The 10,967-nt window shown below is 55.3% G+C and overlaps 4 protein-coding genes across 4 annotated transcripts; 1 reads left to right on the forward strand and 3 right to left on the reverse strand.

Moving 5' to 3' along the window:
- Positions 1 to 136: 136 nt before the first annotated feature.
- K452DRAFT_296595 (uncharacterized protein) lies at positions 137 to 791 on the reverse strand (the record flags this gene model as incomplete). Its single annotated transcript, XM_033541926.1, has 2 exons — positions 137 to 202; positions 264 to 791. The coding sequence occupies 2 exons, from the start codon at positions 789 to 791 to the stop codon at positions 137 to 139; spliced, it is 594 nt and encodes a 197-aa protein (XP_033399298.1).
- A 3,242-nt stretch (positions 792 to 4,033) lies between these two features.
- Positions 4,034 to 5,323, reverse strand: K452DRAFT_350056 (uncharacterized protein; the record flags this gene model as incomplete). Its single annotated transcript, XM_033545633.1, has 2 exons — positions 4,034 to 5,240; positions 5,303 to 5,323. The coding sequence occupies 2 exons, from the start codon at positions 5,321 to 5,323 to the stop codon at positions 4,053 to 4,055; spliced, it is 1,209 nt and encodes a 402-aa protein (XP_033399299.1). The 3' UTR covers positions 4,034 to 4,052.
- Positions 5,324 to 5,973: 650 nt separating this feature from the next.
- On the forward strand, positions 5,974 to 8,603 carry K452DRAFT_285624 (uncharacterized protein). Its single transcript, XM_033540142.1, has 6 exons — positions 5,974 to 6,137; positions 6,294 to 6,455; positions 6,503 to 6,610; positions 6,659 to 7,899; positions 8,060 to 8,242; positions 8,299 to 8,603. Exons 2-5 carry the CDS (start codon positions 6,297 to 6,299, stop codon positions 8,166 to 8,168), a joined length of 1,617 nt encoding a protein of 538 aa, XP_033399300.1. The 5' UTR covers positions 5,974 to 6,137; positions 6,294 to 6,296; the 3' UTR covers positions 8,169 to 8,242; positions 8,299 to 8,603.
- A 1,382-nt stretch (positions 8,604 to 9,985) lies between these two features.
- K452DRAFT_325555 (uncharacterized protein) lies at positions 9,986 to 10,928 on the reverse strand (the record flags this gene model as incomplete). Its single annotated transcript, XM_033544787.1, has 2 exons — positions 9,986 to 10,134; positions 10,202 to 10,928. 2 exons carry the CDS (start codon positions 10,926 to 10,928, stop codon positions 9,986 to 9,988), a joined length of 876 nt encoding a protein of 291 aa, XP_033399301.1.
- Between the last annotated feature and the right edge of the window lie 39 nt (positions 10,929 to 10,967).

The raw sequence follows: 10,967 nt of genomic DNA on the forward strand, positions 1-10,967 counted from the left end.
GTCGAGCCTTCCGGGGCCTCCCCTATACACCCAAACAATGTTAGCATTTGTTTCTTGTGCTCAAGGGGCGTACGGCGCAACAACGTTTGCAATACTCCTTGTTGTTCAAGTACGTCGCCTACTTGAGGTACTCGACTTAGTAGATAAAGTCGACGTCGTTGAGGTACTTGAGGCACTCCAGGGTTTTGAGGTTGTTGAGGTACTTGAGGTTCCTGAGGTGTTTGAGTTGCACTGCCTTCTGTCGTGGAACGTCTCGAACGTACTGAAGAAAAACGCGAAAGGCCTTCCTTGAATCTGCTGCGTTTTTGCTTGGCCCCGCCAGCTTCACCCTCACCGGTTTCTGTGTTATTGGATCGAGACTTGCCCTTGTTTGATTCCTCATTGCTTTTGTTTTGGACTGATGGAACATTCTCCTCGGTGTCATTGTCCTTAGCACCGGTTTTAAGTCCCCTCTCGCCGGTTTCCTCAGAGGGCCGTAGGGGCACCTGTTCAGTCCCCTCGGTGGTCACCGCACTACCGGGTGGAACAACACTTTCGTCGGTTTTCGCGGTATTTTGTTGAGCCTGCGGGTCGCCTTTCTCAGTTTCCACAGGGCCCGGCGGAAGCGGCCAGTTCGCCTTCTCCTCAGTTTCCGGAACAGCGCGGCCTTCGGTCGGCTGCTCAACATCTGTGATGAGAGGCCGGGACTGCCTATACGTTCGCCTCGACAATCTTCTAGAGATCCTCTCATCATTCGACGGTTCAGACACAACCGGGGAAGCCCTGGATCCGGTGCGTAGTCTATCATCCATCTCGGCATTGCCCTGAAGCGCCCGACGCACCCTGTCAGCCTCTCTTTGCATTCTCAACGACTTTTTTAGGTGCTTCGCGGCTCTGTACTGAATCTCGAGAGCCTCTACAAGCTGCTCCGTTAAGATTTTTTGGTGGATTTCCATGCGCTCTAAATTTTTATAGGTGTGTTCTGGTCGATCATCTGGCCGAGGGAGGCGGTGGCGTGAGGACCGGTGCTGAGGTTTCCCTCCTCGCAGTTCGCCTTCTGAAGATTCATCTTCTGAAGATTCGTCTTCTGAAGGTTCATTTCCTTCAAATTCATCTCCTTCAGGCTCGTTTCCTTCAGGCTCGTTTCCTTCAGGCTCGTTTCCTTCAGGCTCGTTTCCTTCAGGCTCGTTTCCTTCAGGTTCCTTTCCTTTGGGTTCTTTTCCTTTAGGCTCCTTTCCTTTAGGTTCTTTTCCCTTGGGCTCTTTTCCTTTGGGCTCTTTCCCTCGAGGCTCACTGCCTGAGGCTTCGTTTCTTCGGGGGTCGCTAAAAGGGCTGTTTCTCTTGGAGCGAGCTGCGGCCGCTTCTTCTTTCTGGATTCTGTCGGCCTTAGTTTGGTTCCACTCGGGTAGTGTCGGGCCTTGGGTTTTAGAAGACAGACCCGGACGTGGGATTTTAGAAGGCTGTCCCGGACGTGGGAATTGAGAAGACGGCCGCGATCCTCGAGCTTGCCAAACCTCTTCCGAGCCTCGACCTAGAGGAGGAGTATATGCCAAACCCGCCACGTGAGGAGACCGTGCCAAACTCGGGGTCTGAGAAGACACTCTCGGACTTCGAGACGACTCGCCAACCTCTCGATCCCCAGAAGAACCACCCGTGATCTGGAGCTGGTCGCGATTGCGACAAGAGCTCTTTCTCCGGAGCGGAGGAGGGTCACTCTGTGCTATGCTTTGGTCATCGAACTCCTTGCCTTCGTTGGAGGACCAGTGAAAGCTCGTACGGGGGCTCTTTTCCAAGTCGTCTCGGATCTCTTGTATGCGTCGCTGGGCCTTCTCTTCCTGCCCCTCTACTCCCATCATATACGCCTGAACGTCATGGCTTCCCCCGAGCGCTCCAGACGTCAACCTGTTGAGTTCGTCTGCAGGCACGCCCCTGCCTTCTTTGGCGGCCTTGATGCCGGCTCTGGTGAGCTCGTTGCACTGCTCCTGGAGCTTGTTACGCTTCAGAGCCGATTTCGGGAGAATGCTGGCCCATTCCTGGATCATGGCATTCAGTTCTTCGTCTTGCATGCACGCGCTCCGAAGCCGCGTCGTCGAATCCTCAGCTTTTTCTTTGAACTTGCCTTTGCCCGCCCAGTTGGCTTCTCGAATGTCCATGATGAGATTGGTGAGGTTCGGGTCGTTTCCGTGCTCGTTTCTCATCTTACCAAATAGCACGACTTGGTGGTCCACTGCTCGGTGTAATGCCTTCTGCAACAGTCTTGGTCCGCTCCGGTGGCAGGAACTCAGACTGCAGATGTCTTGCATTACATCTGCCTTGAGCTTATCATCCATCGATCCCTGTTCTATCATGTCCCCCAGGCTATTGAGTAGGGGCATAATTTGATCGTTGAGGAACGGTTCTAATGCTCTTTCTTCCATGTCGGTGATGATATCTTCAACCTCTCGGTCTTCGGCTAGTCTTGTGTTCGCGGCAGCAGGCGCTTCATCGCGACTCGTCGGTTGGTTAGAGCTCTCTGTCTCACCAGGAATTGGCTGGTTAGGACCGTCCGTCGTATTGGGTAAGGCGATCTGTGTGTTCTCAGTCGGAACCGCTGTATCAGTATCAAGGCGCGTCGCCTCTCTGGATTGAGACGCTGAAGCCGCAGGGTTAACCACTTCATCAAGATGAACCGCATTAAAAAGGGGACGATTCTCTTGCCGGATGTACTCCTGTACCATTTGTTCTCTACTGTTTTCCATAGAGGCGGGATTCGGGGCTGGAGTTGCTGTTCTGCTGCGCTTGTCTCGCACGATCTGGATTTCATCCTCTCCCAATCCTATATCCTCTTCTATGCGCTTAAAGTAGTCGAGTTCGATCCTGATTGCCCGAAGGACAGCAGCCTTCAACGCCAAAAGATCGACCGGCGAGTTCAGCCCGATCCTGCGGAGCATTACCTCAAAGGACTGGATCTCGACACTGGAGACACCAAAGCCGGACTGCATAGCCATACCAAGAGATTCCAGCACGTCGTCGAACTTGCGATCATTTCGGATGGCAGCGAGTTTCCATTTCGAGCGCTCAAACGACGTGTCGACGACCTGGAACTGGTCGCAATCGCCCATGCGCATCGGGCGGGGCATAAGTTGCAGGCGGGGAGCTCCTGCCTCGATACCTGCTTCTGTCTCCAAAGTGCGGTTCAGGATTTTGAGTGAGTGGGCGCCAATGTACGCTTCGCACCATTCGCATGATTCGGCGTCGGAAAACAAGTCGAATTCGTCGGCGAGAGCTGCGTGCTCGCCCGCAATACACCATTGGACTCGGAGGTCTTCGGTGAAGGACGGAAGTCTGCGCTTCTCGCTGCAATAACGACAGTACTGCTCGTCTCCATTTTTATTGGAATGCATGTAAAGGCTCGAAACTGGGCGCCGTACTTGGCACTTGCAGCAGATAAAGCTGAGCGCTGAGTCGGGCTTGTATTTCGTGCGATGAACTAATAGTTCTTCCAATGCACTGGATTGAGAGCCGTCAGTGAAGCTGCTATTGGAATGTATGGATTGCTTCCCTTACTCTTCGCGTTTCCTCTTCCCTAGCAGATGTCTTAGTAGGGCTGGTAGCATATCGGTATAGACTTCGATGGTGACCAAATGTAGAATGTTTTGTGTTATGAACGAAAGGTAGGCGAAAGGCCACATTCAATCTCTGAAAAGTAGTTGGTATGGGTTGAAGAATGATAGGACGTCAGGTCGGATGCAAGGTAGCCGTCCTTTTTCCACGACCTAGACTGGAATTTCTGTCTTGTTCGGAATGGCGTCAGATAAATGTGGCAGTCGACTAGTAGCTCCTGGTAGCGTTGATATGTCTACTCAATGAAAGGATATCACTGAGGTGGTGATACGGCGGTGACTGTCCGTCGGGGAGTCGACGGAGTAAGTTGGAACATGAGTTGTAAGCGGAGGTAGGTGAGCGAGAACGATGGTACTGTCGTAATGGAAGGTGCGATATACGTCTTGTGATTCTGCGTGATGTTGCTTCCCTGGTCGGGATATGCGGATGCGACTGCCTATTGACGTACATTCACGGCGACCAGGACTCGGTCATCCACGTAGTGGATGTTCCCCAAATTGGCTCCTCTGCCCCAGCGCGACGCTTTGAGGTTGAATTTCCCTCGCATAGCCCATGACATTCTTTTCCCACTCAGACAAACTGATCCTCCCAGTCACCAAGTCCACAACATAAAACGAGTCAAAAGCAGCCTGGCTTGTGCTCGCCGCAGCATGAGGTCTGAATCCGGCCACCGCATCGCCCACTAGCAGAATCTTCCCATTGAAAAACGAGGCTTTGGGGGAGATGACGTCCGTGATGGCCTGCAAGAACGGAACCTTTGTCTTGCGCACGATCTCCGCAAATTGCGGAGGCAGCTCGCGCTCCGCGTGCTTCTTTTGCTCCTCCCACACCTCAGGTCGCACGCGGCCCGGTGGCAGCGAAAAGTTGTGCCGCTTGCCTTGATTGTCGAGCATCATGGACATGTACTCCGCGCTGTCCTGTGGGCAGTTGCAGTACCAGACCCAGTTCATCAATCGCTTGCCCTTCTCCAGGGTGCCCGCAGGGCCGGGGATAAGGTATGCCAGAATTTGCATGCCGGTCTGGTGGAAGAAGGTGAACTTGTCGACCAGGGTAGAGGCAGTGAAGCCTGAGAGCTCGGATTCAGGACATGTGCCGCGCCAGGCAACGTAGCCGGCATAAGTGCGCTGGACGTCTGGTTGCAGGATGGTGCGGATGGTGGAAGAGGCGCCGTCAGAGGCAATGAGTAGGTCTGCTACTATGGTTTCTTCCGTCCCGTCTTTACTGCTCCTGGATGTGACGCGCACACCCCTGTCCGTGCCGAGATCTTGCAGCTCATTCACAACACGGCCATAGGCATACTTCACATCACCGTCCCCCTCTTTTTTCTTTGGTGGCTCCAGATACTTGCTCTGCACACCATCGTAATTTGCGCGCAAGACGTGGTACAAGAGGTCCCAGCTCGTCATCTTCTGCGCTCGTTTCTCCGTCTCGATCACGTTACCCTTGTGGTCCAGGTACTGGCGAACGTTGCTCGTGATAGCCAAGGGAGTCTGCGAGCGGTCATGCGCACGAAAGTATTTCTGAGTGTTGGATCCAGCAACGATACCGGCGCCTTGGTCGTGGAGGAGCGGTGCTGGGTTCTGTTCGAGGATCGTGACGCGATGACCGAGGCGTGAGAGCGCTATGCCGTGGAAGAGGCCGCCGAGCGAGCCTCCGACCTTTCCACAGGATTAGCAGGTGCATGTGTGCGAGCATAGTGAGCGGATATGCGTGCCACTACGATGTTCAATGTTTTGGACATGGCCAGTCTGAATGTGCGGGGTTCTTGTAAAAGAGTTGTTCGTTCGCTGCGATTAAAACGCTTTCAAGGAGGCGCAAATCTTCGGAAAGCATTACCTTGAAAGGTCAGTTACCCGTGAACTGCCCATCATTATATGGTGAGCTGGCCGGCGTATGAAGGGCGGCTGGACGGGAGGTTCAGATACGTCATTACTGCACATCAATAAGGCGGTTCATGGTCAGTAGGTATGCGCCGACACAAACAGGTGGCGGGTGCAGTTTTAATAATTTGTACAACATGGACAGCCTTCTTCGCAGCTGAATATTGGGATGCTCGCTGTAGGTTGACATGCATTCACGCCCGACGCCCGCATGACGTCGAGGGCGGACGCCACAAGATCTGCCAGGCTTTGTAGTACTTTGTCTGGAGATCCCTATTGCAGATGTCATGGAGCTTGAGATGCATCCAACGCTTCATGGTTGAAAGGGAAAAATGCGGTCGGGGAGTGGAGAAGGTGAACTGATCTCTCCATGCGCCGTTCCCCGCCGCCGCCCCGGACAACCGACACCGCACAGACGTTTCCTGATGCAGCCGTCTTATCCCCGCTTAACTCCAGATGACCCTCTGACATCTGAGACCGCGCTTCATCCACTCCTCGTCTTCCCATCCCCATATTCTTATAACCTCTGTTCCACAAGGTCTCTCCAAATCTCTACACTTTTCTTGTTGAAGTTCTGAGTAAACAGACTAGGCTAAGAGCTGGGATCCTTGTACCCCGCAGCAGCGGCTGTCCGTCCAAAGCTCTGACCATCAACTCAATCAACACGAGAGAAATGTAGGAAAACGTACTTCCATCTATCGTCTACGTTGTTTGTCATTCTTCTGTCACTTTCCATCTCTTGTCACTGCCGTCTATTCATCTCAGCTGTTGTCTATGTCTCAGACTCAGCATTCACGATACATCCCTCAAACTAACTACACACGCCATTAGACAATGACTTGCATATTTGATCTATCGAACGAGCTGCTACAGCACGTGCTGTTACACGTAGAGCCCACTGACCTGGGCCGTTTATCCCGCACCTGTCAGACATTCCACACGTTCATCAAAGGCAACCACCTTTTGTGGAAAGAGACATATTTGAGATATTTCGTCAGTAGCCCATTGCATATTCAATATCACCCATTTACCATTACCAGGACAATCCGCCCCGAGGAAAAGATGACCCTGAAGTATCATGGGAAACAGAGCTGCCGCGCTTCGTCGCCCTGGACAAGCTTCTTTCGACGAAAGACAGTGAAGTCAAAGTACGCCATCCCTCAATCCATCACCAACCCAATACTAACACCGCCCAGAAATCAAATTTCTCCAGCATAGCCTCCGCGGTCTGCGATCTCGTCGCCACCCAAGCCAACACCAACAACAACACGCAGCCCAACCTCAACGCCGCCTTCCTCAGCAACCACTTCACCAACCAAGCCAACACCGACACGCTCCTCCACGGTTCCAGCCTCTTCACCCAAGCCGCAGGCACGCCCATCCAAAGCAGCTTCAGCACGCCCGAGCAGCGCCAACTAAGCGCGAAACTGCACGTGCTGCACGGGATCCCGCAGCACGGCAGCAGCGCGCAGCCGGGCCAGCAGCCCATCGACGCGTACGCGCGCAGCCGCGTGTACGACCTCCGCCGCTACACGGCCGCGACGACGTGGGGCCCGTTCATGGGCGACGGGTCGCTGCGCGTCGACTGGGAGGCCATGGAAAGCATCCTGATTGTGCTGACGAGCAACATGCGGCGGTTCAGCGAGCGGACGTACGGCCGCTTCCAGCCGATTTGGTACGCGCCGTTCCAGGGCGCGGCACCGCATACATTCCGCGAGATCTCGGGCGCCGAGTATCTTGTCTCAAGCGGAGGAGAGGATTCAGGAGACGAGGACGGCGACGAAGAGGACGCCAGCTCGGACTCCACCTCTGCTTCTGCTTCCACGCCTACGGCAGCTAGCACCCCGATGCCCCCCTCCTCCTCCACGCCTCTTTTACCGTCTCCGCATCACGACCCCCACCAACGCATCGACTCCCTAACCACGCTAACCCCGTCGCTCCCCCTCTCCCAACAAGACCCCTACGCCGTAACCGGGACCTACCTCCGCCTGGTCTGCTTCCTCGACTACACCGACCTGTACGCCTTCAACTTCGAGCGCGACGACGACCTCTCAACGCCCATAACGCACAACCGGCGCCCCAGCAGCAGCACCATCAATAGCACAAGCACACTCCACCCGCGCGAGCCCCTCACCACACAAGAAGCGCTGCGGTTCATCCACCTCAAGCTCCGGCCCACAGCCATCACGCCGCCGGGCCCAACCGACAGTCCGCGCCTCCCGGTCGTGCACTTCCGGGGCACGAGCCGCGCGATGCACGCGCCGTGGGACGCGGACGCGCGGTCTGCGGTGCGGGGGAGCGTGCGGATGACGCGGGAGGGCGAGGTGCGCTGGACGACGTTTAGTGTCTTTGATGGGGAGGAGCGCTGGCGGAGCGAGACGGTGCAGGTGGGGGGTGTGGGATCGGGGAGGGGAAGCTTGGGCTCTTGGTTTGATAAGTATGTGTGGCTTTCTCTTTTATTTTTAGCACTCTTTCGATTCCTTCCTTTCCTCTTCTTTCCTTCCCTTCCCCTTTCTTTCTTTTTTCTTACTTCAACCCTTTCTCTCTCTCTCACCTCCCTTGTTGAACGCAACTAACGTCCTCCACCGCCCCTTCAGGGACTACGACCCCTACGGCCCCGCCGGCCCGACGGCCTTCTGGAAGGTTTCCAACGAGCTGCTGCACGGCGGCGCAGGGAACGGAGCGGTGGGAGTGCTGCCATTATAAAAAGACAAAAAATCACAGCTCGATGTCCAATGAGGAAGGGGCCGGGGCCGGGGCACGGGGGGTTACATATTAAGGTACGCAGAAGCTTCCGCATGTACTGTACGATGACGTTTGACATAGCGCTGTGTAGGCGTAGGTGCGGTGTACTCTGGATGCGTTGGTTGGGCGTTCAATCATTTGCGAGGGCCTTAGTACATACCTAGGGTGGCTGATGTAGGCAGTTACGAGTACGTCTACCGGGTTTGCGACTTGTAACTTCCGTCACCGCGAACCTAGATCCAGCGTATAGCGAGACAGGGGACGACACAAGCAGTCCCTACAGAGTACTCCTTGCCCAGCTCCTATCCCGAGTCCCAGGTATGGGTAAAAAGGTCTTCGAGTACACAGAGGCTCTACATATCCTAACTGGGTCTCTTCTTCTTCTCCGTACACGTATCACCATCTCGCTTTATGGTGAATCTTGCTTCATGGTGACGGACGTTATGTACTCGCTTGCCCCACCCGCCCCACGCACCCATAATCTCCGACCTCTCAAACACACCCAATCACAACTCGTTAAGTAACTAACACAACCCTATAGGCTAAAGGCTATAACCCCGCGCCACCTCTATATATATACACTACACTGCATAGACAAGCCTTCCAAGCTTTCTACCAAGCCCTACATAGATTAATTAACTGCGTGCTGCTTGGTGCGGATCCCTGCACGTCGGTGCATGACTGGGCTTGTATGTACGCCTGGATTGGAGGTACTGTATGCTGCGCTGTGCTGTGCTGTGCTGTGATGTACTGTGTTGGTTGGGGATGTGGAGGCGTGCTTGTCTGCTCTACTCCTAGATACACTCCTAACTGTTCCTTCCTTCGTTCGTTCGTTTGCCGTGCACCGAGGTCGGCACAGCTGGGGTGCTGAGGTATGCATATGGTGTAAAAACAAGGCACACTTCTATCAACCTACGCGTATACGAATGCGAAAGAGTGATTAACTAGGTAAATATCCAACTCAACGCTGCACTGCACTGTACTGCACTGTATAAATAAGCACCCAAGTAAGCACGCACAAAAAGCCGCCCTCCATCTCCATTCCCTTCTCATCATCATCATCTCCGCCATTCCTCCGCCGTCTATCCGTCCAATGCCGTCTACCCAGCCACAAAAGCAATGAAAAAACACAAGGACCCAAAAAGGAGGGAATCGCTTCGTCGTCTTCGTCTTCGTCCATCTTCGTCTTCGTCCATCTTCGTCTTCGTCCGTCTTCGTCTTTATCGTCGGCGTCGTTGTCCAGTTTGTCCAGTCCGTTCGTCCGTTCAGCCGTCCAGCCGTCTACTTCTTGCATTTATCGTTCGCGTCCGTTGTATGCTCGCTCGCTGCAGGTACGTATGATCTTCGGTTTGTTCGCTCTTTCATTCGTTCGTTCGTTCTCTCGCTCGCTCGCTCGCTGCCTCCCAGCGCGCTGGTCCAGAACCGAGACATCACAATCGCCTCTTCTTCTTTACGAGCGCGTCGCGCGCCTCCCTTCCCTTAATCGCAAATAAACCACATGCAAGCGTGCAATGCACACTTCGCCTCATTTTGGCGCGCAGCGCCAGTGCAGTTCTTCGTAGTGAGTAAGTCGTAGTGAGCGAATAGTGCGCAGCGGGGGCGCACAAGCGCGTAAACGCCAGGCCCACGCGCGTCCAGTCCAAATCCCACAACCAAGCGAGCAAAGGAAGGAAATGACAAACAATCCTGCCAATCCTCTCTCTTGGGTCTTGGGAGGGGGGGGAGTGCGCGTCCTCTCCCTCCCATCCCCTAACCCCCTAGCCCCCCCCTAATTCCCCTTAAAACGAACTAGTGCTCGAGCGCGAGCGACGCCGCTTCCCCCCAAACGCTGCGCTGCGCTGCACCACAGCCTCAAGGGCAGCGCGGGCGTGTTCCGCGCGCTTCGTGAATGCCTTGTTGAAGGTGGCGGGGAGGACGAGGCGCGAGTCTGTTGGCGTGGGTTAGCTACCTATGTTTTGTTTTGCCGCATCAGACAAATGCACTGGAGCACTTACTAGCATGGTCCTCCGCAAACTCAATACCTTCACCTCCCCGCTTCGCCGCCACGCGCGTCGCTTCCTCCAACAAGTCCGTCCCAATACCCTTGCCCCGATACTTCAGCAGCACCGTCCACGCGCGCACAACGCCCCTGCCTTTTCGGCTACGGCGCTGCGCCCGGTTGCCCGCCGGGTCGCGTGGCGGCAGTGCCCAGCCCAACACCAACGCGCCGACGATGCGCTCGCCAAACCGCGTCACCAGCACCGTGTCCTCGCTGTCAGCAGAGCCTGGCGATGACAGAAAGTCCCAGTTCAGCGATTCCGCTTGCGTGATGTACGGGCCTGTCACGAGGCGTACAGCCACGAGACATGCCATCGTAATGCCCGCGCCTGTCGTGAACAACAGTGGCAGGTCTGATGCCGTCCGCCAGGTGTAGTGCGTCATCAACGCTATAAGCAGTGCGTACGCCGCCAGCACCATCGGGTGCGATATGACAGCCCAGCTAGCGACCTGCCGCTGCTGCGCGATGCTGTCGGCGATAAGCTTCAGCGCCTCGACCTTGTCCTCGTCGGTCGTCGCCGTCTCCGTTACCAGCTCCGGCACGCCGGCCAGCGGGTCGTCACCGTTCCTGGTTTTGTTGCTGCTGTGGCTGCCATCAGCGGGTGAGCTGTGGCTCCGGCTCTTTGCGGCTGCCGGGGCTGACGCTGCTGCTGCTGCGGCGGCGGCAAAGCTGGGCGATAGCATATCTGCACTGGAGCTGCTACCAATATTATTGTTGTCTGC

Source organism: Aplosporella prunicola (assembly GCF_010093885.1).
Source record: "Aplosporella prunicola CBS 121167 unplaced genomic scaffold K452scaffold_8, whole genome shotgun sequence".
NCBI lineage: Eukaryota > Fungi > Ascomycota > Dothideomycetes > Botryosphaeriales > Aplosporellaceae > Aplosporella > Aplosporella prunicola.

Coding starts and splice junctions, on each gene's coding strand:
- K452DRAFT_285624 (XM_033540142.1), top strand. CDS start 6,297: ATGACTTGCATATTTGATCTATCGAACGAGCTGCTACAGCACGTGCTG. Junction 6,611..6,658: donor CGAAAGACAGTGAAGTCAAA/GTACGCCATCCC, acceptor AACACCGCCCAG/AAATCAAATTTCTCCAGCAT. Junction 7,900..8,059: donor TTGGGCTCTTGGTTTGATAA/GTATGTGTGGCT, acceptor CCGCCCCTTCAG/GGACTACGACCCCTACGGCC.